Raw genomic sequence first — 24,450 nt, 5'->3', positions numbered from 1 at the left:
AGGACGCGGTCACGGGGCTGGTGTTCCGGTGAGCAGGCGGGATGGGGGTGGGGTGGGGGACAGCAGCAGTTGGCTGGGCTGCCCGCAGCCGTAGGCATGTTTCCAAATGCGCGTGACACACTGGGCCCGCGCCGCAAGCTTAAGTGGCACCTCGCACGGCCCCCGTGCGCCCCGCCTGTTGCTCGTGCAGTGACGGCACGCACACGCTCATGAGCTGCTCGTCCGACCGCACGGTCAAGCTATGGAGCCTGGACGACCGGGCGTACATGGACACGCTGTACGGGCACCAGGTGCGGCACGGGGAGGGCACGGGGACGGGACGGGACGGGACGGGAGGGGAGGGGAGGGGAGGGGAGGGGAGGGGAGGGGAGGGGAGGGGAGGGGAGGGGAGGGGGAGGGGGGGGAGGGGACGGGACGTGCTGGTGTTGGGGAGTTGGGCATGAGATTGGGGCGCGGCACGGGTTGGGGCCATTGCTAGAGTTGCCAGGTATGCAGAATGGGTTCGCAGACAGCGCGGTAGCGCTCGGCGTCCAAGTGGGAAGCAGCGTGCCTGTTCCTGGCAAGGCAGCCGTCCGAAAGAGCTGGTCATGACGCTTTGCCGCAACCCTTGCTGTGATGGCTACACAGCTCCCCCGATTACGGTGTTTGGGGGTTGGTGACCGCTACACATACGCATACTCACACACATATGCACACCCCTACATACACGCACAGGCGGAGGTTCTGTCCATAGATAGCCTGCGTGCAGAACGCGTGCTCACGGGTGCGCACGACCACACGTGCCGCATGTGGAAGATTCCGGAGGAGAGCCAGCTCATATTCAGGTGCGCGCGCCGCCATGGGGCCGTGCAGTGGGTTGCGGGAGGCGGCAGAGTAGCGTGGCGGCGGTGGGGCGCTCGGCGCGGGGAACCGTCGCTGTTGGCGGCGTCTAGAGTGACCTGCACGAGAGGGGACGCATGGGCTGCCACGCTCGGCCGGCGGGGTTTGGAGCTTACGGTCCGCCGGCTGCGGCTGCGGCGGGGCGGGGCAATTGCGCTCGACAACAGCAACAACCGCAACGCCCTCACCATGGGTCGCCACCTTGACACCACCGCAGGGCGCACGACCGGGTGCTGGACTGCGTGCGCTTCGTGACGGGGTCGGAATGGGTGTCGGGCGGCTGCGACGGCGGACTGCACCTGTGGAGCAACCTCAAGAAGAAGCCCGTCTTCGTGGCGCGCGGCGCGCACGGCCCCACCTCGGCCGCCTCTTACAGCGTGCCCGCGGCGGGCGTGGCGACGGGGCTGGGCGGCGGCGAGGACGGCGCGGGCATGGGGCCGGAGCACGGCTGGATCAACTCGGTGGCGGTGTGCCGCAACTCGGACCTGGTGGTAGGTGGCGACTCTGCAGCGTTGCCTTTGAGGCCTGGGCTGGGGGGTTACATTCATGATTAATTAAGAAGTGAAGTCGTAGGCAGGTGCAGTCGCATAGGAGACGTGTTATTACCGATGTCCGTGAAGTCCAGCGGCCAGCTCCAGCGCGTAGACCCTGGGCTGGGGGGACGGGGATGCCTGCCCGGGGGGCGCTGGAGAGATGGGGAAGGGAGAGGGCACGGGGCTACGCGCGGGTGTAGCTAGACAGGGGCGGCGCTCTTGCCGAGTCGAGTTTGCCATTTGCTTGCTGCAGAAAGCTCCGTGCGGCACTGCTCCGCCCCCGCAACCACTGACCCATGTTGCCCTGCTCCGCCCTCCTCTCCGCCTCATCGCCGTGCAGGCGAGCGGCGCGGGCGACGGCGCCATCCGGCTCTGGTCGGTGACGCCCAGCAAGAGCGGCGGCGCGGGTGGGCTGGGCTGCATCGGCGCGCTGCCGCAGCGCGGCTTCGTGAACGGGCTGGCCATTGCACGCAGCGCCCGCTTCCTGGTGGCGGCTGTGGGACAGGAGCCGCGCATGGGCCGTTGGGCGCGCGACCCGCGTGCGCGCAACGGCCTTGCGATACACCGGCTGGGTGGCATGGAGCAGTGAGGCCGGAGCGTGGTTTCTGGCGTGTCGCATGACGTTGGACGGGTGGTGTTGGACGGGTGGAGCTGCGCCTGTGCTCGTGATGGAACATGGCAAGGGGCAGGAAAGCGTAGTCCCGATGTGTGTGGCTCCCACCCGTGCCCACATAAATGCGTAGCAAGAAGGGACAAGGCATTGGTGCGTCGTTCGCGCGCTGTTACTGTACCGACGGTAGCTGGCAGGTTGTGTCGATGTTTTGCTGACGCGCATTCCTCACGCTCCGGGCGCCCGGCCAAGGCGATAGCACCACACAGACTCAATGCGACGCCACACCGCGCGGATAGCATAGCTGCGCCTGTGCGTGTTAGGATGTGAGGTGGATGTGGGTGTAGGTGGCATAGTGGCGCCACGAGGGGATGAATCTGCAAGTATGGAGTGCTGGGGACCGGCGGTGCTCCGGGGATGTTGACGTCGTAAGGGGGTACCTCCTTCGACACTGCTGCTGTTGCGTGCACCAGGTCATTATTGATGTCGGCTTCGGTGTGGGCGGAACGCGCTCCCCTGCAAACAGCAGGAGAAATGCCCATGTCTTGCAATGAGCTCTGAGCGCATGCCTGCACGTCTCACGTTGCAGCTGTGTCACGAGCCGCCTGCCCGCCAGTGCTTCAGTCTTGCCCGTCAACACGACCATGACCCCGATTGCACTATGCCTATGCCACTATGCACTTCGCTTGTGCGTGTTGCGTTTTTTCAAGAACGTCAAATTTAACGCTTCCCCCACGCAACCTGCTACACACTGCACAACGGAGCCACGACGTTCTTGCATCCTCCTTCTGCGTCCCCAAACCAACACGCCGTGCACTCTCAGCCTAGCGGCGCTTCAACCACCAGCTGTGCTAGACCTCAATCATGGCTGCGCTTGCAATAACCAGGCGGGACACACACCGGCCAACTACTCCGCCTCCTGGCGTCCCGGGCCCTGCCGCCGCGCCTCCCGCATCCCCGGCTGCGCCGGCAACCGCCGCTGTTGCTCCCGTGGCCCCCATCAGTTCGGCCCACACGGTGGTGATCGCAGTGCGCTGCTGTTGAGCCGTTTGCGTGGCCCCGGCTGCCGTGGCTGGGCCCGATGAGTTGGTGACGCCGCGCGGATATAGCAGGAGCCGATGTGTCACTACATTCTGTGGGGGCGGTAAAAGAGGCAAAAACAATGAGCGCCGGTTGCTTGCTATTGGTGCCCCCCCTGCAGACATGCGACAAGAGTCACGAGGGCGCTGCAACGGCACCAGCCATGCCACAACACCCACACCCATATGTTGAACGCCTCCCCTTGTGCTTCCCTGGCACAGCACCCATCCCCAAAAGGACGCCTACCCTCCCATCGTCCCACCCTCCCACCCACTCCACAGCTGCCCACCTGCCACGGCATGGGCATGAACTCGCGCTGCTGCAGCTGCACACACGCCGGCGGCCGCGGCCCCCACTCGTCCGCGCCGCCGTCTGGCGCCGGCCAGTCGCTGTCGCCGGCCAGGCCGCGCGCGGTCACGGCCGCCGTCTTTGTCGCAATCACCGGCAGCCGGTACCTCCGAGCCAGCAGCTGCAGCCGGGCGGCAATAGCTGCGGGAGGTGCGACGATGTGGGAGCACAACGGGCGCAAGCGTTCACGACTTCAAAGGGAGGAAGTGGAGGAGGTAGGGCAGTCTGCGGCTCGGCGTGCACCAGGTGGCGGTCCAGCTGCTGAAGCTAAAAGGCAAGGGATCATCACGCGGCCGGGGCCCCTGGCTTTACTGGACTTTACCTGCCCCATGCAGCAGCCCCATGCGCAAGGAACCTCGCTTCACCCATGACAGCGCCCACCTGCATGCACCTCAAACAAGGACTGCGGCAGCGGCTGCTGCCAACCCCCCGCGCCGCCTGGCCGGCCTTGCTGCTGCCGCTGCTGCTGCATGGGCGTGTGCTGCTGCTGCTGCTGCTGCTGCGGCGGTGGCATGTGCTGGTGGTGCTGGGCGTGGTACGGTGTGGCTGCCCCGCCCGCCCCGCCACCTGCCGCTGCCCCCGCTCCGCCGGGCAGTGTCACGTTGCGTGCGGACCTGTCCCGCCAGTAGTGCGCACCCACGCTGTCCACTAGCAGCAGCCGGCAGCCAACGCCCGCAGCCTGGAAGAAAAGGAAAGGAACGGGACGTGGCGCAGGGTGAACACAAGCGCCGGGTAATGGGCACGCACGGTCCCCGAGTAAACCGACCCTGGTGGGCGTATACTGTGCATGCGCTACCGGTTGCATGCGCATGTGTGCTACGGTACTCAGTTCAACCCCGCTTCGCCAGACAAGAGCAACTGGTGCCAATGCAAAGCAGACCAGCAACGCGACAAGACAGACCGTACCGCTACCGGCCGTGCCGTGTCGTACACACCTGCCAGGCCTCGAGTCGCGCCGGCATGGCCACCAGTGCGGCCAGCAGTTGCAGGGAGCTGGTGCAGCGCACGACGTGCAGCCGGGACAGCATCTCATCCGCCACCTGCGTCCGATGGCACGTCGTGGGAACGGCAGGATGGAGGCTGTGGGCAAGGTGGATGGGGGGTAAGGGAAGGGGCCCTGCTCTGCACTGACACGCTGGCCTCACCGCTGACTCTGCCTTCAGAACGGCGGGCCCGGGACGTTCCAATCCCGACCTCCAGTTCCGGCTTGTCCCGGCCTATCCATTCCCCCCCCCCAGTAGACCCGCCTCCCGCCAGCGCACCTGCGCCTGCGTAAGAAGCTCCTCCTCGCCCTGCGTTCCTGCCTCCGCCCCGCTCCACTGCTGCTGCTGCGGCGGCGGCGGGCCCGGCCCCCCGCCCGCAGGCGGCCCGCTGCCAGCTATGTGCTGGCGCAGGCGCTGGTGCTGCTGCTGCGCCGCCTCCAGCCGCATGCTTGCCACGTCCGCCCGCAAGAGTTGCAGCTGTTTGCCCAGCACCTGCAGCAGCAGGCGGCGGTGCCGAGGACTCAGTAAGACAGTGTGCCCGGGGTCGGAGAGGAGGCGATGTCAATTGCCTCAGCACTGCTGCCTCATCCCTTGTACGGCGCTCTAGCGCGCAAGGCATCGTGATCCAACGTGGAAGCTATGAATAGTGATACAACGGCTTACTTGTGCGAGTCTCCAAGTGTCGAACTTGCCATCCAGGTCAAGCAAGACCACCTGGCCCGCGCCGGGTGGCGGCGCCGGTAGCCTGGCAGTCGCGTCCGAGGCATTCCCGCCCCCGACCCACATCCCGCCGCCGCCACCGCCACCGCCGCCTGCCCCTTGGGGTTCCTGCAGTACCCCCTGGCGATGCGGCTGCCCCCGCTGCCGCACCACCCAGGCTGCTGGCTCAAGGTAGGGCGCCACGAGCACGTTCAGCAGCACAGAGAGCAGCAGCTCGGTCTTGCCGCTGCCGGGCGGCCCCGCTACCTCCAGCACAACGCCCGGCCGCAGAACCACGTTCCTGTCAAGCGAGTGCAAGCCGGTGAGAACGCGCTCCTGCTGCACGCGGCGGAAGAACTGTGCGCCGGTCTCGTTATAGCCGAGCAGCGCGACTATGTCCGCGGGCACCGCGTTCACGGGGACCGTTCCCCCTGCGGTAGGGTCCATCCTGCAGTCAATTTATTGTCTTTTACATGTGTATGGCAATTTTAGAAAAGCCATGACGACAACATCTTGCTTTTTGCGAAGTTAGAAGTCGCATGACAGCTTCGTGTTCCAATGCATACCACGCCCTTCTACTGCCCAATTATTTGCTCTAAATGCTAATTAACGTAAATGACCTATCGTGACTGTGTCGTCGCTGCACCTGCACACATTTCACGTTAAGCTGGCATTCCGGGCCTCTTTCCCAGGCGCAGCTGGCGATGTGACAGCTCACGATGTGCCGCTGGTCCAGCTGCAGGGTCGCGGCCTGAGGCTGGACCAGCTTCGGGCCTGGCCCAGCCGTGCTGGCGGCCGACCCTCGACCTGTCGCCACGGCGGCTTTAGTGGCCGCGGCAGCCCAGTGTGGCTCCTGCACCGGCTCCTACATCATGACCGGGACGTCAGCAGCTGTGCCGGTGCCGGCTCTCTTGACTCCAGGAACCAGGGCCGCGCCGGGCGCTGGGGCGCCGGCACGGCTCAAGGCGCCAGCGGCAGCGGTGGCCGCGGTAGCGGGAGTTTCGGAGGGGGCGGGGGCCGGGGCAGCCCCGGGCAGGACGCCCGCATGCAGGCCGTCCTGGCTTCCTACACCCCCGAGGAGCTCAGGGCTGCCCTGGACCTGCCCCCTCCGGCGCCGCCGCCAGTAGAGCTGCACCGTGCGCCCGTGCAGTCGGGCCGCAGCGGCGGCGCCGCGCGCGTTGACTTGGGCCCGATGCGGCCCATCCACCTGGCTGCGGCGATATCGCGAGTGCCAAAGCTAAGAACGGGACCCCAACAGCAACAGCAGCAGCAGCAGCAACAGGGTATGGAGAAGGCGGAGGTGATGGCGGAGCTGCTGCCGCTGGCCGCGGGGCAGGCCCGGGCGCTGACGGCACGGCAGCTGGCCAACGTGCTATGGGCGGCGGCGCGGGTGCTGGGCCGGCAACAGCAACAACAGCAGCAACAGGGGCATCAGAAGCAGCTGCACCGTCGCGGTGACGCAGCTGCTGATGGCACCTGTGTCGAAGGCGCTAACGGTCTGGGCGAACCCAGTGTGCGGGCGGCTGTGGAAGCTCTTCTGTCTGAGGCGGTGGGACAGCAAGTGGAGCTATTGCCGGGCGTCGGCAGCAATAGTAACAGCAACAACAACAGCAGCGGCAGCAGCAGCAGCAGCAGCAGCAGCAGCAGCGAGATCAGCAGCAGTAACAGCAGCACAGGTCCCATAAAAGCCGGTGGCAGTGGTTACGCTTCGCTCGGGACTACGTGCAAGCTGCAGGGTGCCGGCGGTCGGGAGCTGGCCAACTTTGCATGGGCGGCGGCGCAGCTGGGGGTGGCGGCGCCGGCAGTGTGGGGCTGTGTGCGCCGGCTCGTGAGGGACAGGCTGCTGGCAGAGGAGGTGGAGGATGAGGCACAGGGGCGGGCGGGGCAAGCGCAGGAGCAGCGACTGCATCGGAGCGGCTGGCAACAGGGCGGGCGTCAGCAGCAGCACGGGTGGCATCAGCAGCGGCAGCAGCAGCAGCAGCAGCAGCAGGGCGACCATCTGAATGCAGCCGACCTGGCCAACTTCGCCTGGGCCCTGGCGCGGGTGCAGGAGGCAGCCGGTGCCGGTGGTGTCGGTGATGTCGGAGACGGTGACGTGGGAGGCGGCGGGCACGCGGGGCTGCCGCCTCAGGGTGAGGCGGCGGCTGCGAACCGCAACTTGCACTCGCGCTCGGGCTCAGACTCCGGGCCAGGCTCAGACTCAGGCTTGGGCTTGGGCTCGGGCTCGGGCCCTGCACTGGAGGAGCTGCTGGTGCGGGCGGCGCTGCGGCGGCCGCTTCAGGTGCGGCTGTGCGGGGTGTGGGCTGTGGGCGGAAGGAGCCCACGCGGCAGAGGGGTTTGCCAAAGCACATGCACCGCCCCAAAGGCTTTCCCGCGTACCGACACGCATGCTATCCTGGGCGCACTTGTCCATGTGTAAGTGGTACAGGTGAGGCCGTTGTTCAGTTAAGCACACAAGGCAGGAACACACATATCCTTACGTCTGCATGTGTGTATGATGTCGCGTTCCCGGCACAGGACTTCGACGCGGTGTCGCTGGCAGGCCTGGTGTGGGGCCTGGGCGGCCTGGCGGGCGCCGCCGTCGCCGCAGACGACGGCACCGGCCCCAGCAGCCACTCTTGGGCCTTGAATCCGCACCTGCTGCCGCGGCTGTGGCAGCGGGTGGCGCAGCGGCTGCAGCAGGCGCCAGCGCCAGACGGGGAGCCGCAGCGGCAGCTGTCGCAGTCGCAGGCAGATGCGCCCGGTAATGGAGGTAGCGGCGGCGGCCATGAGCGGTGGCGCAGCGGCAGCGCCGGCGGTGGCGCCTCTGGGACTCTGCGGCTGACGCACCGAGAGGTCTCGAGCTTGGTGCTGGGCCTGGCAGCTGCCCGGCAGGCCTGCACGCCCCCGGCGCCCTTGATACAGGCACGCCCATAGTAGCCGCATTCACAGTAGCTGCTCTGCCCTGGCCTCGCTCTGCTTTTCAGCTACGCTCCCACCAGTCTATCCGGTAGTCAGTGATTACCAACAGATGGCCGACGGCTTCACGGTCCTTTAGCCCAGCTAGGAACCCGAAACAAACACATGGTCAGGTATGTTCAACTGCCGTGTGTCTGTGTACAGGCACTGTGTGCGCACGTGCGCACCCACGCTGCGGCCACCCCACCTGATGACTTGGCGCGGGTACTGCTGGCGCTCGTGCGCTGCGCCAATGCGGTGGCAGAGGCACGGGCAGAGCCGGGGGCTGCGGGCGGCGATCACGAGGTCGGTGCTTTTGAGGATGATGCCGGTGGCGTGCTGGCGGCGGCGCGGCCCGTGGAGCGGACGCTGGAGGCGGTGGCGAGCCAGGTGCGTGCATGGCTCTGCCCGGGGGTGGGATGGCAAACCGAAGTGGGGTGTAACCGCATGAGAACCCCTCGCGCGTCGCACGAAGCTGCAGCCTCCCGACGTAACGCCTACCTCATTTCTAGGTGGCACGTGGAATGCCCTCCATGTCGCCAGAGGGGCTGTCGGCGCTGGCGGTCGCCTACGCCACCCCCACAGCCGCCACACCGCCGCCGGCACCACCGGCACCGTCGGCTGCCGCCCTGGTGACGACATCACCGGTAGCTGCATCTGTGTCCACCACCGACCGTGTAGCTTATGGGACGAAAGCTGGCGCCACGACAGCGTCTGTAGCATCCGCGGCCAATGGTGGCGAGGAGGCTGAGGGACCCACATCGCTGCTGATGCTTAATGGGCCGCTGGTGCTGCCGCCCGCTCCTCCGCCGGGACCAGCAGTGCCGCCAGCAGGAGGTGCAGCATCCGCCGCATCCGCCGGCTCTCATGCTGCCTCTCAAACGGCAGTAGTGTCGGCCCTCCGGGCAGCGGTGCTGCGGGCGGCTTTGCGGACGGCACTGCGGCGCTTGGTGGCGCTTCCAAACGCTTCCGGGGCAGCTACCGCTGGTGCTACTGCTGCAGCCCCAGCGGCTACTGCCACCGCAGCTGGCAGTGCTACTGCCCATGCCACTGTGGCGCGTGCCGGGCTGCAGGAGCTGGTGGGGGTGCTGCTGTGGGGTGGCCGTGCGCTGGGGGACGCGGCTGCGGTTGCAACAGCGGCAGGCTCGGGTGGTGGAGAGACAGTGCTACAGGCGGAAGCCGCAGGTGCAGCTGAGGACCTGGCGGCGGCGGCGCCTCGGCTGCTGCCGGTGCTGCCGCTGTGCCAGCCGGCGGTGAGTGGGTGGGTGGTTGCGTGAGTGGGTGCACAAAGCCGGCTTTCCAACCGCGCGCCGGGCAACACCCTGTCGAAATGGGTAGTGGTGATGGTGGTGCTGGGTGCTGCTCCGCATGCGCATAGGTGCGCTCCACCGGGGTAGGCTACATGCACACCGCGAACGTCGACAGCCCCTCTTTGGTATCCCAACACCACACCGCCCGCGGCGCCGCTCTCCTACAAGCACAGGAGCTGGCGCTGCTGGCAGTCGCATACGCGCGTGTGGGCTGCCGCCTGCCGCCCGACCTGGCCGCAGCCCACTCGGCCGCCGCGCGCGCAGCCGCACACCGCATGTCGCTACTGGACGTGTCCCAGCTAGCCTGGGCCGCCGCCGTCAACGCCGGCCTGCCGCCGCAGCCGGCGCAGCCGCACCAGCCGCTGCGAAGGAGCGCGGCCTCGGCGGCAGCGGCAGTGCAGGAGCAGCAGCAGCTGGGCCTGCTGCTGTCGGCACTGGAGCAGAGGGCGGAGGAGCTGCTGGGCGAGGGCGAGCGGGCGATGGCGGACCCAGCGGCGGGCTCGCAGCTTGCGGTCCTCCTGTGGGCCTTTGCTAAGGTGTGCGTGTGCGCGCGCGTTTGTGCATACATGTGTGCGAGTGCGTGCGCGTGCGCGTGTGCGTGCACGCGTGGGCTGGGTTGGTTTCCGTGCTGGTGCACCCGACGCCACCCGATTGTTGCCTCTGCTTCCATTACCGCCTTCTCGCCACCTACCGCCCCGCCGCAGCTCGAGCGCTACTGCGAGCCGCTGCTGGACGCCGCCGCCTTGGTGCTGTCCCTGCCTGCTGGGGCCGGCCCGGCTGACGCAGCCTCCGGGTCTGTGTCGACAGCTGGGCGGACCGCTGAAAGCCAACCTGTGGCCGTGCGCAAGGCTGGCCGAGGCAGGACGCGTGGTGGTGCCGGCCGTAGCCGTGGGGATGGCAACGGCAGAAGCAGTGTCAACGGCGACGGCAATAGCGGCAGTGGCAGTAGCAGTGGCAGCGGCAGTAGCAGCCTGTTGGGCGCCATGCGGCCTACGGAGGTGGTGCTGTGCGCGGCGGCGGTGGGGCGCCTGCGGTACTACCGGCCGCAGCTCATGGCGGCACTGGCGGCTCGGCTGGAGGCGGTGGTGGAGGGACTGAGCGCGCGGGTGCGTCGCCGAGGGAGGCACGGTGTGGTTTGCGGCTTAGTCGCTATCTTCAAATGACACCAGGAAGCTGGGGCGCGGCCTCAGAACGCTCAAAATGTATGGGGTGGGAGGGCATGGTATGGGTCGTGGGATGGGTTCTCTAGCTTTGCGCCCCTCTTGCTGCCCAATCCGATCATCACTCCGTGTCCCTCTCGCGCTTCCACTGACAGGACCTGTGCACAGCGCTGAGCGCCTTCGCCATGCTCAACAGCTTCCACCCGGGCCTGCTGCGGGCCGCGGCGCAGCGCACCCGCTGCCTGCTGCAGGCGAGCAACAGCAGTGTCAGCAGCGGCGGCAACAGCAGCAGCAGCTACGGCGGTTCGGATGCTGTAGACGGCGGTGATGGTGTGCAGCCGTCGGCAACGGCACCAGAGCAGCACCGGCACCAGCTGGGCGCGTACGACGGCGTGGCGCTGCTGTGGGCGTTCGGGGTGCTGCAGCATGTGGATGAGGACCTGGTGCGCCGGCTGGGCAGGTAGGCAGAGACGCAGGGGTGGGCGGGCATGGCAGGGAGAGAGGGATGCGGTTTGGTGTGGTTTGGGCACAGGCATGCGTGGTGGTGTGGGGGCTGTGTGTCAGGGAAGGGTCACGCGCGAAGGCGACTTATTGTTCCGCCTCAGTAATCACTACTGGGGTGGAGCACTGTCCAGAGTCCTGCGCTCCCACCTCCACCGACCTCCACTCCCATCTGCGGTGAGAAGTCCTGCTCCACCCCGCACCCCGCCTCCGCCGCCCCCTACCCGGACACAGGGTGCTGCCTGCGGACCCCGGCCAGCTGTCCATGTCGGAGCTGTCGCAGCTGGGGCTGGCCGACGTCATGAACCGAGCCGCACTGGCGCGACGCCGCCGCCAGCAGCAGCAGCAGCAGCAGCAGCAGCAGCAGCAGCAACAACTGGAAGTCGTGGAAGGGCACAGTCCGCAGACAACAAGTGGCACCGGGACCGCGCCTGGTAGTGCTGCAAGCGCTGCCGCCACGGACGCGTCACGGCTGCGGCTGCTGCCGCCGCGGCTGGCGCAGGCGGCTGCGGCGGCCCTGCGCGGGCAGCGGACGCACGTTTCGGGCCTGCAGGCTGCTGTGTGCGCCTGCCTCAGTGACATGGGGCTGCAGCCGCGGGTGCGTGCGAGCGCGAGCCGGCAAGGGTGTCGGGGCTTGTGCGTCGCCACACGCAGGGGGAGGTAGGGGGGCGGGCGCCTGCGTTGGATACCGTCAGCGTGTGGCGTGTGGCGGGAAAGTTGGTGCGAGTGGGGGAGCTGCTCCATGACCAGGGGCGGGTTGCGTCCTGCGAGCTGCGCTGTCCCTAATGGCTGAAGCGTCGGCTCATGCATGCGGCCTGGCGGCCGCGCCCCGCAGGTGGAGGTGGCCAGTGGTGTGTTCCGACTGGACATCTGCCTGCAGCTGCCGCTGCCCTGGCCGCCCCCAGACCGCGACCAGCACCGACCACAGGAGCCGGAGCAGGCGGTGGCGGCGGTTGCAGGGCCGGACAGTGGACCACACCAATTCGGCGGCGGTGGCCGCCGGGAAGGCACTGGCAGAGGCCGCGGCCGTGGCCGGGGCCGTGGCCGGGAAACGGGATGGGCGCTTCTTGGTGCAGGCGGCGGCAGAGCCAGCGGCAGCAGCGCCCAACCTCGCCCGCCCGGCGCCCCTGCTTCAGGCTTGCTGCGTGTGGCTGTGGAGGTGCGCGCCGTATCCGCGTCCACCTGCTTTGCCCCCGCTGTCGCGTGTGCGCGCCCCGCCATTCCTGCGCTCGCCATCACTGCGCCCACAGCCGCCCCCGGGCCCCATCTCCCTCCGAACTTGTTCCTGGTGGTGTCAGCAGTCACGAAACGCATCCCAGGATGACGGGATCGCTCGCATTCTTTCGTGACTGCTTACAGGTGGACGGCCCCTCGCACTTCGCCGCCAACGTGCCCAACCGGCCGCTGGGCCCCACCGTGGCCCGTGACCGCTGCCTGACGCAGCTGGAGGGACTGGCGCTGGTGGTGGTGCCCTGGTTCGAGTGGGGCGCGCTGCGGGTGCGGGCGAGCGGCGGGGCGGCGGCGGGGCAGCAGCGGGGCCGCGTGGTGTTGTTAGGGGGTTTGTGAGTCCACCAGGGGCCTGTGTCGTGTTGTGGACTTGCCGGTTGCGTGTACTGCGTAATGTGGCGTGTCCTGGGGTGCTACTTGGTTACTCGCGAGGCCCAGCACAAGGAAACTTCAAGGCATAGAGGCCCGACGCGAGATGCGCCTTCCTGCCTACCTGCCTGCCTGCCTACCCGCCCGCCTGCAGGACCCCGAGTCTCGAGAGGCCTACCTCCGGCGCAGGCTGGCATCCGCCGCCGCTGCTGCGGCTGCTGCTGCTGAGGCCCCGGCTGTAACACGCGGCGGCGTGCCTTTGCCAGGGTCGCAGTCGACGGCGCCGTCATTGGCGGCGGGCCGGGGGTCGGGCCCGCGGCGTGAGGGCGCGGCGGCGGCGTTGTTCCCGGACATGGTAGTGACACACCATGTGGTGCGAGGCGGGGGCGGAGGAGGAGGTGGGGGAGCAGGCGGGAGAGGAAGGCGAGGAGCGGGAGGGCAAGGCCGCGGCGCGGTGGCATCATCGGCGGATACGACAGCGGGTTCTCTGGGCGCGGCACCTGTCAGCGAGCCCCAGGCGCAATGACACGCATCGCATGGAGCTCGTTTGGTATGCTGATGCAACCAGCAGTCATGTGATTGACGGGGCAGGACCAGCCACGCACGGGGACATGGATGGGGCTGGATGACGTGCCTGCCATGGTGGCCCCGAACAAGGGTTCTGCCCTCGTCGCAGGTCCACTTGTGGATATCTCGAGTTATATAGTTTGCGCTCTTTATATTCAGTTGCCTCGCCATTATTTGCGCCTTCTTTTGGGGGCCTTCCAAGCTCTCGATACCGAGCATTACAAAGTGACTGAATCTAGTTTCCTGGCAAATAGCAAAGTAGATTTATCTGGGCTCGCCCGGAGGTCCAGGCAAAATGGCGCAGGCTCAGAAGATTCTCTTCTCGCTTGTCGCGAGAGGCCAGGTCGTTCTAGCGGAGAACAGGCAAGCAATATAAAGATTACTATGTATCAGAACATATTTCGGCTTCCCGGTTGACACAGGTTGCTCACCTCGCCGCTGGGTTCCTGCGCAATCGTGCCGTTTCCCGCAGCGTGGTCACCGGAAATGTCAACGTCATTGCAGTGCGGATATTGGAAAAGCTGCCGCATGAGGACACGTAAGTGAAGGATCGGCCCCACGGTTTGCGGCAGACCGCACGCACCCCGAGCCCTTTCTCCTCGCGCCGTCCCCGACTTCCGCACCGCCACCTTGCAGGCGCGTGAGCTACACACAGGAGCGGTTCATGTTCCACGTCATGGTGTCGGACGGGATCACCTACATGGCCGTGGCGGAGGAGGTGGGCCGGGGCCTGGGGTCGTGGGGGGGGGGGGGGGCGACGCGGCTGCACCTGCCGAATGCGCACGCAGTACAGAGGGAGCAAGTCCTGGTGTGTCTGTATCGGTAGTATCAGTACGAGTGCAGCACATCTCGCTGCCTCGTGCGGCTGCAGCCGGCTCTGGAGCACAAGTCGCCGCCCAACTTCATATGAAAACATCACGGCGCTCTCACGCCGCGCACACACAATGTTTCAAACACACAGGGCTTCGGTCGCCGCATCCCCTTTGCCTTCCTGGACGACGTGCGCGGCCGCTTCGTGGCTATGTACGGCGTAGCAGCCAAGGAGGTGGGGCCCGGGGAGGGGGCGGTCGTATAGGTGGTGGGCGAAGAGCTGGCGAAGGGCAGTGCGTGTGTGTGTGGTACGTGGAGCCAGGAGGACGGCCTCCCGCCCGCGGCGTGCGGCATTGCCGCTGCCACGACCTTGATCGCGCCGGCAACCCGGCGGCAACCCGGCCACTGAGGTTCCTGACACGGCGCACATCGCGCATGCCACGCTCCTGGCCCACTCCGAACACGCCTCCTCTCCGCCCTCCTTTCCTCGCCTCCGTTCCCTCATAGGCTGTTGCATACGAGTACAACACAGAGTTCAGTCGGGTGCTGGCGGAGCGGGCGGCGCACTTCAGCGACCCCTCCGCGGACGCCATCAACCGGGTCAAGGTGCGGCTGGGATGCGGTACTGCATGGGCAGGGGCCCAGGGGGGGCTGAATGAGAGCAGGGGAAGGGCCTGGCGCGTGCGTGGTTTTGCATCCCCGGCTTCCAGGTCGGCCCAGGCCGGGCGTGGTGACCGGTCACTCGCCAGGCATTCGATAAGAAACTGTGGCTAATCACGGCTGTTGCCATGCTGGCGCACTAGCCCCACTGGCCAGCAACTCTTGGGGCGCTGTCGCCGACCCGGTGCGCCGCGCCGCTGCCCTGGCCGCACCCTGCGTGACCCGTCCGCCACTTGCAGGGCGAGCTGCAGGAGGTGAAGCACATCATGATTGAGAACATCGAGAAGGTGCTGGAACGCGGCGAGCGGCTGGATCTGCTGGTGGGTGGGGTGCCGTGCTGCGATGTTGTGGTGGGGCGGGTTCGCAACGACTGTGCTGGTCATTGTGGTGGCGGAAGGGTGCATGGAGGCAGCGGATGGGTGTGGCTTTATGCCAGGGGCGCGTGAGGCTCAGGCGGGACGATGCAGTGATCCTTGTGGTGTCTCGTGATGTGGCGCCCGCTGCGTGCACGACTGCGATGACGTGCCTGCCTTGCGACTCCCCACGTCGCACACGTCGCTCGTCACCTCAGGTGGACAAGACGGAGGGACTGCAGCAGGTGTCATTGGCGTTCCGGAGGGAGGCGCGGCGGCTCAAGCACACCATGTGGTGGAAGGTGGGTTCAGTTGTTTGCACTGTGTCGGGTAGGAAACACGAGACGGTTTTTACGCAGCCCAGGCGCACACAGGCGGGTAGGCGCTGCCGGCTAGCTGGGAAGTGTGTGAAGAGACCACTGCATACCGCTTGTAGCTGCTCCATACGGCTTACTGAGGTGCTTGATGTTGCATCCTGTTTGCTCTCCCCAAACTTATGATGCAATCACTTTGTTCCCCATGAACGGCTACCCCCCCCCCCCCCGACACAAACACACACCCTCCCAGAACGCCAAGCTGTGGGTGCTGGTGTGCGCTGCCACGGCGCTGCTCATATACTTCATCCTGGGGATGGTGTGCGGCTTTACCTTAAAGCGCTGCTGAAGAGGTGGAGGAGTTCACACAGCAGGAGGGAGATGTGGGGAGGGGGAGGGGGCGGCTGCCGGATGCTGAAGTGGATGGCTGTGCCGACAGCGCGGCTGGCTTCGCGCGGCCTGGGGCCGATTCGTCCAGTGGCTGACCGGTCGGGTGTTTGGTGGCGTGTGGGCGCCGCGTGGAGTGGAGGATGGGGCGCGCCTCAGCAGCGGCAGGAGTGAAGCAGGCCGTTAGGGAGCGGGTATTGGCAGGGCGCTGGTGAGCGGGCGCAGCAGGTAATGAGCCGTGTTCAGCAGTGTGCAGCAGGAGCGCGGTGCGGGCCAGGGAATAGCTCTAATGGGCCCTCTGGTGAGTGCTAGACTGTAAATGCGTAGGATAAAATAAGTGTCATTCTACGGAATGCTACGTACTGGCATCAAAACGGTGTAACGGGCAGGGGCGGAAGAGGGGTTAGAGGGCTAGGGGGATGAGGAGCGGCCAGATCGTGTGGGCTCCACCGAGTCGTAGACAGTTCAGCCGGGCCAGGCGCACGTGCTTGGTGCCCGGAGCTCAACATGGGCAGCTGGGCGGCGGTGGCGCCCGTGCTGCGAGTGCAGGTGGACGGGTCCAGCGGCCAGAGCCACACCCTCACGTCGCACAAACAATGCCTCGGAAACAACGCCTCGGAAACTTCCTCCCCACTAGTGCGCGGCCACAGCTCCCCTACCGAACGTCGCAGCACCTATCCTCACCATCAGCAACGCTTCCTCACCTCCGGTTGTGTTGTTGGCGTGTTGCACCGCATTCGGCCTGCCCGCCACAATTGTCGTACACATTCGGGCCCCTCTTCTGCTTTGCTTCGCCTTGTTCTTGCCCCTGTTTGTCACACTGTCGCCCGGCCATTGTTTTGCTGCACGCCGTTGCATTACGCTAGTGCTCGTCTACACAGCTCATCCGTGGACGCCGGTCGACTGCCTGCAGGTGCGCATCGGCTATGCTATCCGCGCGGTGTGGCGTCGCATTGAGTCTGTGTGGTGCTATCGCCTTGGCCGGGCGCCCGGAGCGTGAGGAATGCGCGTCAGCAAAACATCGACACAACCTGCCAGCTACCGTCGGTACAGTAACAGCGCGCGAACGACGCACCAATGCCTTGTCCCTTCTTGCTACGCATTTATGTGGGCACGGGTGGGAGCCACACACATCGGGACTACGCTTTCCTGCCCCTTGCCATGTTCCATCACCCTCACGTCGCAGGTAGGGGCGAGGATGGCGGGGTAGGGCACGCGGGGTAGGTTCGGTCCGACACCTCCCGGCCGCTGAAGACTTCCTTGAAATGTATAAAACCTGGTCTGTTATCGCCTGACCGGGTGTGGGTGCTCATTTTCGTGCGAGCCTGCCGATATTGATTGAATGGCATGCGAGGTGGATGCAAGGGCCGACTCTCGCGCCGACGGGCATCGCGAGGAATCTTACAAGTCTATCCAACTAATAATAAGTTAATACATCAAGCAAGAGTTGAAGGCTAGTCACTATGGCGAGACTAGGCTGAATGTGATGTCTCTTGTCAGCTATGTGCACATCTGATGTGTGTGATGTGAAGAACTAGTTACATTCAATCGGGCAGAGTTTCCGAGCTGCCTGCTGGGCAGCCAAACAACCGGCGAAATGCCCCTCAGAAGGGCAAATTCAGTGCCGGTCCATCCTCCAGAGGTCAGCGCGCTCGATACAAATGCGTTACAGCAGCTGGAGAGCGAGGTGCACGTAAGTAAGGCGACGGCGAGCACAGGCCGCCGGTGACTTTCGGGTCTCTTCATTAACAGCGACGGGATAAACGTTACTTGTGACGAAAATAGCTGGGGAACTGCACATACTACATGGGTTGGCCGCCGGTGGCAATTGCGCGCGTTGTCATTCCCGAAACCTCTAGACACGCGTGCTCCTGGCGGCCGCGAGTGCGAATACCATAATTGGGCGAATGGCTTTGCTTTAAAGCTATCACAAGGCCCAAGTCGCACCCCCCCCTCAAACCGCAGGTGCCGTCCGCGCCGTCCAACGCGGACCCGCGCAGTCCCACCGCCGACCACACGACCACCACGTTCAGCCCCGTCTTTGACCTGGAGCTAGGCAGCGCCGCCAGCACGCCCCAGGCGCCGCAGCGGGACCGCCAGCGCTCGGCCCACCGCGGGCCACACCGTGTCCCCTTCTCCGTGCACCACGACCCCGGGGCGGTGCCCTTCGCCAACGGACCTGGCCACCCGCCGCCCCTGCCATCGCTGCGGCAGCAACAGCTTGCGCCCGCGGTCTTGCCCACCGCGGCGGCCGCGGCGGTGCGGCAGCAGCCGCTGGTGCAGCGCTCTCCGGCGACGGTTGCCGCGTGCGCTGCGGCGGCCATGGACCGCAGCCAGAGCGACCTGCAGGTCATGCTGCAGCACTCCGGCGTCAAGGCGGTGGCGGGCGCGGGCACGGCGGCGCTGACGCCGGCGGCGCAGCGCATCATGGACCTGTGCAGGCCGGCTAACGAGCTGGAGCTGGAGCTGTCACGGCGGCTGCGCGCCTTCCGCGCGGCGCGCATCGCCAAGCCGGTTTCGGCGTTTAAAGCGTCCTCCGGCGCGCTGGCCGCCTCCGCCTCCGCAGCCACCCCCACGGCGGCCGCTACCCCATCCACGTTTTCCGCTACCTCGAACGGGGTGCACGCCCAGCCTCACAAGCAGCCGCAGCCGCACCCCAGCCTACTGAGCGCCAGCAGCAGCCCGCCGGGCCCCACGCCCGGGGAGATTGAGGCTCTGGCCACGGAGCTGCTGGGCGCCGGGTTCGTGGTGCAGCTGCTGGACGGCACCCGCCTCAGCCGCGACACGCGCTCGTGCCTGCGCACCCTCAAGCACCGCTTCCTGGTGTGCGTGGGCTGGGACCGGCCCGCCCACGCCCCAGGCGCAGCCACAGGCACTGCTGCCGGCGCCGGCGCGGCAAGTGGACTTGCGAGCAGTGGCATTAGCGGTGATGGCGCATGCGGCAGCGGCAGTGGCAGCGACGGGCATGGGCATCGGCAAGGGGGGCAGGGGCTGGGGCAGGGTGACTCGCAGCCGCATGAGCCGCTGGTGGTGGAGGTGCGCTTCCGGGAGCAGTTCCTCATCGCGCACCCGACACGTGGATACGAGCAGCTGCTGCTGGTGCGTGGGCCTTCACGAGCGGGCAGGGAAGGGCGACTTTGTGCACGTGAACTAGACGGACGGCGTTGCAGAGGGCCGGCGGCGTGCGCATGGCTGGCCTCGGGGCGTATGTGTTTGTGTAGATTGGACACCGTCGATTGCAGTCTTGCAGGCTGATGCCATTTTGTGCCGCCTGGACCCCTGACCGCCACACGCAACCGCAACCATTGCATTTGCCCCGCAGGCGATGCCGGTGGTGTTTGTGGGCACGCTGCGGCGGTTGGACGCGGTGGTGGAGGTGATGGCGGCAGAGGTGGCCGCCGCGTTCCGGCAGGCGGGCCGCCCGCTGCCGCCCTGGCGCACCAAAGGCGCCATGCTGAGCAAGTGGGCGCCGGAGCAGCTGTGTGACCTGAGCAGGCTCATGCAGCAGGCGGCGCTCATGCAGCACATGGCGGCGGCGCAGCAGGCGGCGGCGGCGGCGGAGCACGGGGCAGGGGCAGGTGCAGGTGCAGGCGCCCTGGTGACGGGGCCGCTGGCACCAGGCGACCTGGACGCGTCGTGGGGCTCGGGCATCACGGTGGAGCAACCGGCGGCAGCGGCGCTGTGGGGCGGGGCTGTCGGCGCCGGGCCGGTGGGCGTGCTTCCCGCGCACTACGCCAACCTGCCGGGCGCGCCCAGTGCGGTGGCAGCGGCGGCCGCGGCAGCCGCGGCAGCGGCAGCGGGCCCGGGCGCAGGCGCGGTAGCGCTGGCGGGCGGCGGCACTGCGGCAGACCCACAGGCGACGTCGTACGTGTCTATGATGCCTTCCGCGTTCGCTAACTGTGTCAGTGGCACGCCTGCCGGCGCCGGAGGTGTAGGCGGCGGCGGCATTGGGCCGATCGCAGCGGTCGCCGCAGCGGCGGCTGCCGGCGCGGGTGGCGGCGGCGGCCCCCACAGCGCTCGCCTGCGCGCGCCGTCCCACGGGCCGCCAACCACCACGGGATTCTTCTACGTCCGGGATGAGCCTAACAGCGGCGAGTTGGATTTGATGGGCTGTGGTGACCTGGCCCCCGCCAAGTCCGTGTCGGCGCCCTCATCTTCGCACACGGCGCGCGTACACCTGCTGTCGATGGCGGCGGCGGGCGCCGCTGCCAGCTATGGCGGCGCCGGCTCTGTTGGCGGCGCCGGCTCGTTCAGTGGCGGTGGCGCGATGGCGGGCTCCGTGGCGCACGTGCTATCGGTGGGCGCGGCGGCGCTGCAGGGCTTTGGTGCGGGCGGTGACGGTGGCGCGGCCGGCTTGATGGCGGCGCCGCCGGTGGCCGCGCCGGCGGCGGTGGGCGCCGCCTTGGGGCAAGCAGGGCTGGCCGCACAGGTGGATCGGCTCCTGCCGCTAGTGGCGGGATCAGGCAGCCCCGCTTCCGCTGCTTCGGCGCTGGCGGCGTCTGCCATGCCCGCTGCGGGGCCCTTGGCGGCACCGGAGCTGACCTTGCGCGCTGCTGGGGGTGGGAAGGCAGCGGAGGCGGAGGCGAGCGACGCGGCGTGGGGGCACGGCGCGCGCGGGCAGTCGGCTTTTGCGGCGTTGGCGCGGGCGCAGGCGCCCGCCAGCCCCGAGCAGGCCTTGGGCGTGGGTATGGGCGTGCATGGCATGGATGCAGTGCACGTGCTCAACACACATGACCTGGCCCGCATAGCGCAGACCTCGGGCTACTACGGCAGCGGCGGCGGTGGCCTGCCCGGCCCGGTCGCGGTCTACAGGGGCAGCGGTGCAGTCGCCTCCGGGCCAGCCGCCGCGCCTGCGGCCGCCGCGGGCGCGGCATGGCATCCGCTGGCGCCTCCGCCCCACCTGAGTGCGCCGCACGCAACGGTGACGGCCGCGGCGGGGGCGACGGGCGGGTTGCTTGAGCCGTCCCCGAGTTTTGAGCCGGTAGAGCTGACTGTCGGCTGGCCAGATGAGGACGACGACGACGAGGGCGATGACCGGTTTGATGACGATGACGGCTCGCTGGGCGCAGCAGAGCTGCCGCCCACGCTGGTGGGCAGCAGCGGCGATGCCGCCTTCGGTGGCGGCGGCTTTGGCAGCGCCGTCGGCAGCAGCGGCGGCCTGACGTTCCCCATCCTCCCCGGTGCCGGCCTGGGCCTGCAGCACCCCGTGCAGCAGCTGGACGCGCCGGTGTCCGCCGATGGCATCCTGCTGGCGAGCGAGCTGCCGGCAGCGCTGCGGCAGCCGTCGGGCGGCGCGGTGTCGCCCTTCGCGCGCGCCTCCATGCCCGAGGGCATTTGCGGCGGCACTGGTGGAAGCGGCGGCGGCGGCAGCGGCGGCCAGGCGGCTGAGTACTGGGACAGCGGCGACGCGACGCCTGAGGCTCGCACGTCGGGCAACGCGGCGGCAGCAGCAGCAGTCACCACCGGCCCCGCCGCGTCCGGCACTAGTGCTGCTGCTGCCTCCGGCAGCAGCCGCCAGCACGGCCGCAGCCACCTAGGCCACAGCCAGCACGGGCATCACGGGCACGGGCAACATGTGCCGGGCGACGGCAGTGGCGACTCGCTTCCGGAGTTCACGCTGCGCCACTCGGCACTCGGCCACCTGCACCACTACAACGCCTCCGAGGAGGCCGACTCGCAACTGGACGCGTCCCGCCGCCATAACAACCCCCGCAACCACAACCTGCACCACGGTCAGGGCGCGGCGGCGGGGCGCGCGGCCACGCTGCCCGTACCAACGCCACCACGCGCCGCTGGGCTCGCGTCGGCGGCCACCGTGCCAGCTGCGGACAGCGGCAGCGCAGACCGGGATGTGGTGGGGGCGCTGGTGCGGTTGCATCGGCCCACTTCAGCGCTGGCGCGGGCCCAGCAGCTACAGCTGCAACAGGAGCAGGAGCAACTGCAGCAGCAGGGCCGGCAGCCGCTGATGCCCTTGGCTGCAGGCGCAGCCGCCGGCCACAGCGCCTTTGCTGCTGCGCCGCAGCAACAGCCGCAACAACAGTCTCAGCAGCCGCACTGCCAGGCAGTCGCCGAACAGCAGCAACAGCAACATCACGGGGAAGGCGGCGGCGGCTCCGGCTCGGTGTTCATGCTGCACCAGATGGCGAGCGACGTGCTGCGTATCACTCGGCGCAGCAGCTCCGATCTCAGCCGGGCGGCGCTCAAGTTCAAGAACGCCAAGTCGCTGTTGGCAGCGGCGCTGCGGCGCCCACGTACGGGCAGCAAGGACGGCACGCCAGCCTCCATCGGCTTAGGGAATGGCGGAGCGGGCGTGGCGCTGCCAGTCGCGTCGCCGCTTGCGGGCAACGGCGTGGGCGTGGGGGCGGGTGGAGGTGCGGGGCAGGTGACGGGCGCTGGTATGCAGCAGGCGCAACCGCAGCAGCCGCGGGACGGCGGCATGGTGCGGGACAGCACGCGTCTGCGTGTGGCCGGGGCTGGAGCGGGAGCGGGGGCGGCAGCCGCCGGGGCCGGAAGCGGCGCGGCCGGCAAGGAGCAGGTTGGGGCCGCTGTATCCGGCACTGCTGTTCAGCACCACCAGCACCACCACGGCGCGACGCAGGTGGCGCTGGCAGGCGGCGTCATGACTAAGCCGTCGGCGGATGAGCCGGCCTGGGCGCGCATCTCCACGGTCAGGTGGGGCCCGGCGCCCGCGCAGGCGCCGGCCGCCGCTGCAGCCGTGGTTGTGGCACCGGCACCGGCGGGGTCCGCAAGGCCTGTCGCCGCCGGTGCCCCGCAGCCCATTGCTGGCCGGTAGAGTAGGCAGCTGCGGGTGGTTCGTGGGCAGGATGTGGATGGGCACAGTACGTACCGTGCTTTTGCCGGCTTGGTGGGCGTAGGCTACACCTTCGGGTGTAATTGCTTGCAAATGGTGATGGGCCAGCTCAAAACATAATACGGCGACTGTGACGATGTGCGTGTGCATGCCGTATGGAACATTAGAGACCACCGGGAGCGTTGCTTGGATATGTCGGCGATATGTCGTCTAGCCGTCACTTGGTATCAAATGCTTCTAAAACTCAAATGCTATGTTGCATCTACGTCTGGGTTGTTACTTTCATGTCTCTGTGCTGAGACTGTCGTCAAAGTCGTTACATCTCACCCACATGTGGTAAACTTTATACGTGCAGCGTTTCATTTGCTGTCTCTCAGCTGCATGAGCGCGAATACTTGGGCCTGACATGCGACGGTATTACTGGGTGCATTGGTGGTGGGGCCCTTCTCATGACGTGCGGGCGATGAGAGCGGGCGCTGGGTCGCACAACGACCCGGCCCTCTCCCGTTGTGTTTTTGCGGTTCTGTGCGCCGCTGCCGCATTGCCGGAGTGAGGTGGTGGGCTGCGCGAATGGCGCGGAAGGGCAGCCTGTGTCTAGAACTCTAACATCGCATTCGAGGCGCCCACGCGGCATTACCAGCAGATTTTGGACGTGTCCAGTACTTACCAGTTTAGGGAACTTCCTTTTGCTGGTCCTGTGGGCGTGGACATTTTAACAAGGGCGCGAGGACTGACGCGGCGTGTGCTCCGCAACCGGATGTGCGAGGGCTGGCGGAGCGGACCCTGCCCCCGAGGCTTGGTGATGCGGGTGCGTAGATTGCAGGGGTGTGGCTCACTCCTAGCAGGACAGACTGCCCAAGGCGTGTGCAGGATGTTGCAAAGGGCGTCTGCGTGATGTCACGTTGTTCGGAGTCAAGCGGGATGTGGGCGAAGCGCAGGCGCGATACGGTGGTACTGGGGCAGGAATGGGTTGGTGCATGCAAGCCCGCTGGCCATGTGACTGGCCGATGCAAATTGGGCGCGGCCTGCAGCTCAGGGTGTTGACATGGAGAGCGACACGAGTGATGCGGCGTTTGGATCAAACCACATGGATCACAGTGCCACCAGGTGAGGGCGATGTTCAAATCGGACAAAGTGGTTTGGTCGCTATGTGATCTGGGGCTCCAGTGCGTGAAGCGTTTGTCTGTTGTCACGTGAGTCCTGACAAGTTGACCCAACTTGCATTCCGTATGCCTGGGATTTTGCCTGAACCGGTGGTTTGCGGGGCTTTCCCACTTCCCGCAAATTTTCCTGCAGCCTTTGGAGGCGGCCGGTCAAAAATATCAGCCGGAGCGGGAGGCTCCTTTGCAAGTCCGTGGACAAATATGGTCGCGGGGAAGGCGCCCGTGGCGCGACGCTGTAATGAACAATCAATCGGTAATTACGCGGTGGCGGCGCAGGGGCCTGACCGGTGTCTGGTTCGCGATGAGGTAGACGCTTGCGGCCTCAGACTAATGACGGCGCGGCCCACTTTTCCCTTGCGACGGGGACCCACATTATTTTGTCTCGTCAGATTCCTCCATGCGTTCGCGCGGATTCCCGGGCCACCGGTTTGGGGCCGTGCAAGACCCTGCGCATACATGTGAGGCCCTAGGGGGCATACGTCTGCGAAGTTGCAAGCGTTGTTGTGGGCATGCTGCGTGCCGACTCCAGGTCGACGCTGTCGGGGACACCAGGTGCCTCAGTGGGGGCCAGATAATGCCTTCTACATAAGTAGCTACCGATATACAGCCAATCGGCAGGTCACAGCCCGCCACATCTGCGAAGCATTTACGAGGCCTCAAGCCTCCAGGGCAATGCGGCCTGACAGCAGGTCGATGAACATGATCAGATCATGCAGACAGTATATATACATTCGAATCCAAGCAGAGAG

At 67.0% G+C, this 24,450-nt stretch overlaps 5 protein-coding genes across 5 annotated transcripts in view; 4 read left to right on the top strand and 1 right to left on the bottom strand.

Annotated features, from left to right (window-relative positions):
• Positions 1 to 2,586, top strand: part of CHLRE_06g278175v5 (uncharacterized protein) — a 4,143-nt gene extending 1,557 nt beyond the window's left edge. The window contains exons 5-9 of the mRNA XM_043063113.1: positions 3 to 28; positions 191 to 290; positions 715 to 824; positions 1,097 to 1,370; positions 1,753 to 2,586. Coding sequence (XP_042923818.1) covers positions 3 to 28; positions 191 to 290; positions 715 to 824; positions 1,097 to 1,370; positions 1,753 to 2,001 — 759 coding nt within the window. The 3' untranslated portion in view covers positions 2,002 to 2,586. The remainder of the gene's footprint in view (positions 1 to 2; positions 29 to 190; positions 291 to 714; positions 825 to 1,096; positions 1,371 to 1,752) is intronic.
• A 5-nt stretch (positions 2,587 to 2,591) lies between these two features.
• On the bottom strand, positions 2,592 to 5,613 carry CHLRE_06g278174v5 (uncharacterized protein). The gene is made up of 6 exons (XM_001698036.2): positions 5,097 to 5,613; positions 4,713 to 4,925; positions 4,386 to 4,490; positions 3,832 to 4,129; positions 3,392 to 3,591; positions 2,592 to 3,155 (listed from the first exon to the last, which is right to left on the bottom strand). Exons 1-6 carry the CDS (start codon positions 5,577 to 5,579, stop codon positions 2,874 to 2,876), a joined length of 1,581 nt encoding a protein of 526 aa, XP_001698088.2. The 5' UTR covers positions 5,580 to 5,613; the 3' UTR covers positions 2,592 to 2,873.
• A 100-nt stretch (positions 5,614 to 5,713) lies between these two features.
• Positions 5,714 to 13,279, top strand: CHLRE_06g278173v5 (uncharacterized protein). The gene is made up of 12 exons (XM_043063112.1): positions 5,714 to 5,757; positions 5,825 to 7,413; positions 7,650 to 8,036; positions 8,235 to 8,459; positions 8,582 to 9,322; positions 9,553 to 9,915; positions 10,084 to 10,485; positions 10,695 to 10,999; positions 11,275 to 11,638; positions 11,876 to 12,199; positions 12,400 to 12,537; positions 12,791 to 13,279. Exons 1-12 carry the CDS (start codon positions 5,748 to 5,750, stop codon positions 13,160 to 13,162), a joined length of 5,220 nt encoding a protein of 1,739 aa, XP_042923817.1. The 5' UTR covers positions 5,714 to 5,747; the 3' UTR covers positions 13,163 to 13,279.
• A 54-nt stretch (positions 13,280 to 13,333) lies between these two features.
• On the top strand, positions 13,334 to 16,121 carry CHLRE_06g278172v5 (uncharacterized protein). The gene is made up of 8 exons (XM_043063111.1): positions 13,334 to 13,566; positions 13,676 to 13,741; positions 13,840 to 13,921; positions 14,165 to 14,248; positions 14,521 to 14,619; positions 14,913 to 14,993; positions 15,245 to 15,328; positions 15,594 to 16,121. The coding sequence occupies exons 1-8, from the start codon at positions 13,499 to 13,501 to the stop codon at positions 15,687 to 15,689; spliced, it is 660 nt and encodes a 219-aa protein (XP_042923816.1). The 5' UTR covers positions 13,334 to 13,498; the 3' UTR covers positions 15,690 to 16,121.
• A 962-nt stretch (positions 16,122 to 17,083) lies between these two features.
• On the top strand, positions 17,084 to 24,289 carry CHLRE_06g278171v5 (uncharacterized protein). Its single transcript, XM_001697957.2, has 3 exons — positions 17,084 to 17,420; positions 17,693 to 18,826; positions 19,050 to 24,289. Exons 1-3 carry the CDS (start codon positions 17,325 to 17,327, stop codon positions 22,518 to 22,520), a joined length of 4,701 nt encoding a protein of 1,566 aa, XP_001698009.2. The 5' UTR covers positions 17,084 to 17,324; the 3' UTR covers positions 22,521 to 24,289.
• The last annotated feature ends 161 nt before the right edge of the window (positions 24,290 to 24,450 follow it).

Source organism: Chlamydomonas reinhardtii, chromosome 6 (assembly GCF_000002595.2).
Source record: "Chlamydomonas reinhardtii strain CC-503 cw92 mt+ chromosome 6, whole genome shotgun sequence".
NCBI lineage: Eukaryota > Viridiplantae > Chlorophyta > Chlorophyceae > Chlamydomonadales > Chlamydomonadaceae > Chlamydomonas > Chlamydomonas reinhardtii.
Note: the sequence above shows the minus strand (reverse complement) of the source record. Positions and strands in the feature narration are given on the sequence as shown.

What these genes read in the sequence shown, in the direction of transcription:
- CHLRE_06g278174v5 (XM_001698036.2), bottom strand. Translation starts at nt 5,579, where the DNA reads ATGGACCCTACCGCAGGGGGAACGGTCCCCGTGAACGCGGTGCCCGCG. An exon ending in AGCTTCTTACGCAGGCGCAG is followed by an intron (nt 4,491 to 4,712) that starts GTGCGCTGGCGG and finishes CATCGGACGCAG; the next exon opens with GTGGCGGATGAGATGCTGTC. An exon ending in TCATGCCCATGCCGTGGCAG is followed by an intron (nt 3,156 to 3,391) that starts GTGGGCAGCTGT and finishes CCGCCCCCACAG; the next exon opens with AATGTAGTGACACATCGGCT.
- CHLRE_06g278173v5 (XM_043063112.1), top strand. An exon ending in CCCCGGCGCCCTTGATACAG is followed by an intron (nt 8,037 to 8,234) that starts GCACGCCCATAG and finishes GTCTGTGTACAG; the next exon opens with GCACTGTGTGCGCACGTGCG. An exon ending in TCGAGTGGGGCGCGCTGCGG is followed by an intron (nt 12,538 to 12,790) that starts GTGCGGGCGAGC and finishes GCCCGCCTGCAG; the next exon opens with GACCCCGAGTCTCGAGAGGC.
- CHLRE_06g278172v5 (XM_043063111.1), top strand. Translation starts at nt 13,499, where the DNA reads ATGGCGCAGGCTCAGAAGATTCTCTTCTCGCTTGTCGCGAGAGGCCAG. An exon ending in ACGGCGTAGCAGCCAAGGAG is followed by an intron (nt 14,249 to 14,520) that starts GTGGGGCCCGGG and finishes GTTCCCTCATAG; the next exon opens with GCTGTTGCATACGAGTACAA. An exon ending in GCGAGCGGCTGGATCTGCTG is followed by an intron (nt 14,994 to 15,244) that starts GTGGGTGGGGTG and finishes TCGTCACCTCAG; the next exon opens with GTGGACAAGACGGAGGGACT.
- CHLRE_06g278171v5 (XM_001697957.2), top strand. Translation starts at nt 17,325, where the DNA reads ATGCCCCTCAGAAGGGCAAATTCAGTGCCGGTCCATCCTCCAGAGGTC. An exon ending in AGCTGGAGAGCGAGGTGCAC is followed by an intron (nt 17,421 to 17,692) that starts GTAAGTAAGGCG and finishes CTCAAACCGCAG; the next exon opens with GTGCCGTCCGCGCCGTCCAA. An exon ending in GATACGAGCAGCTGCTGCTG is followed by an intron (nt 18,827 to 19,049) that starts GTGCGTGGGCCT and finishes TTTGCCCCGCAG; the next exon opens with GCGATGCCGGTGGTGTTTGT.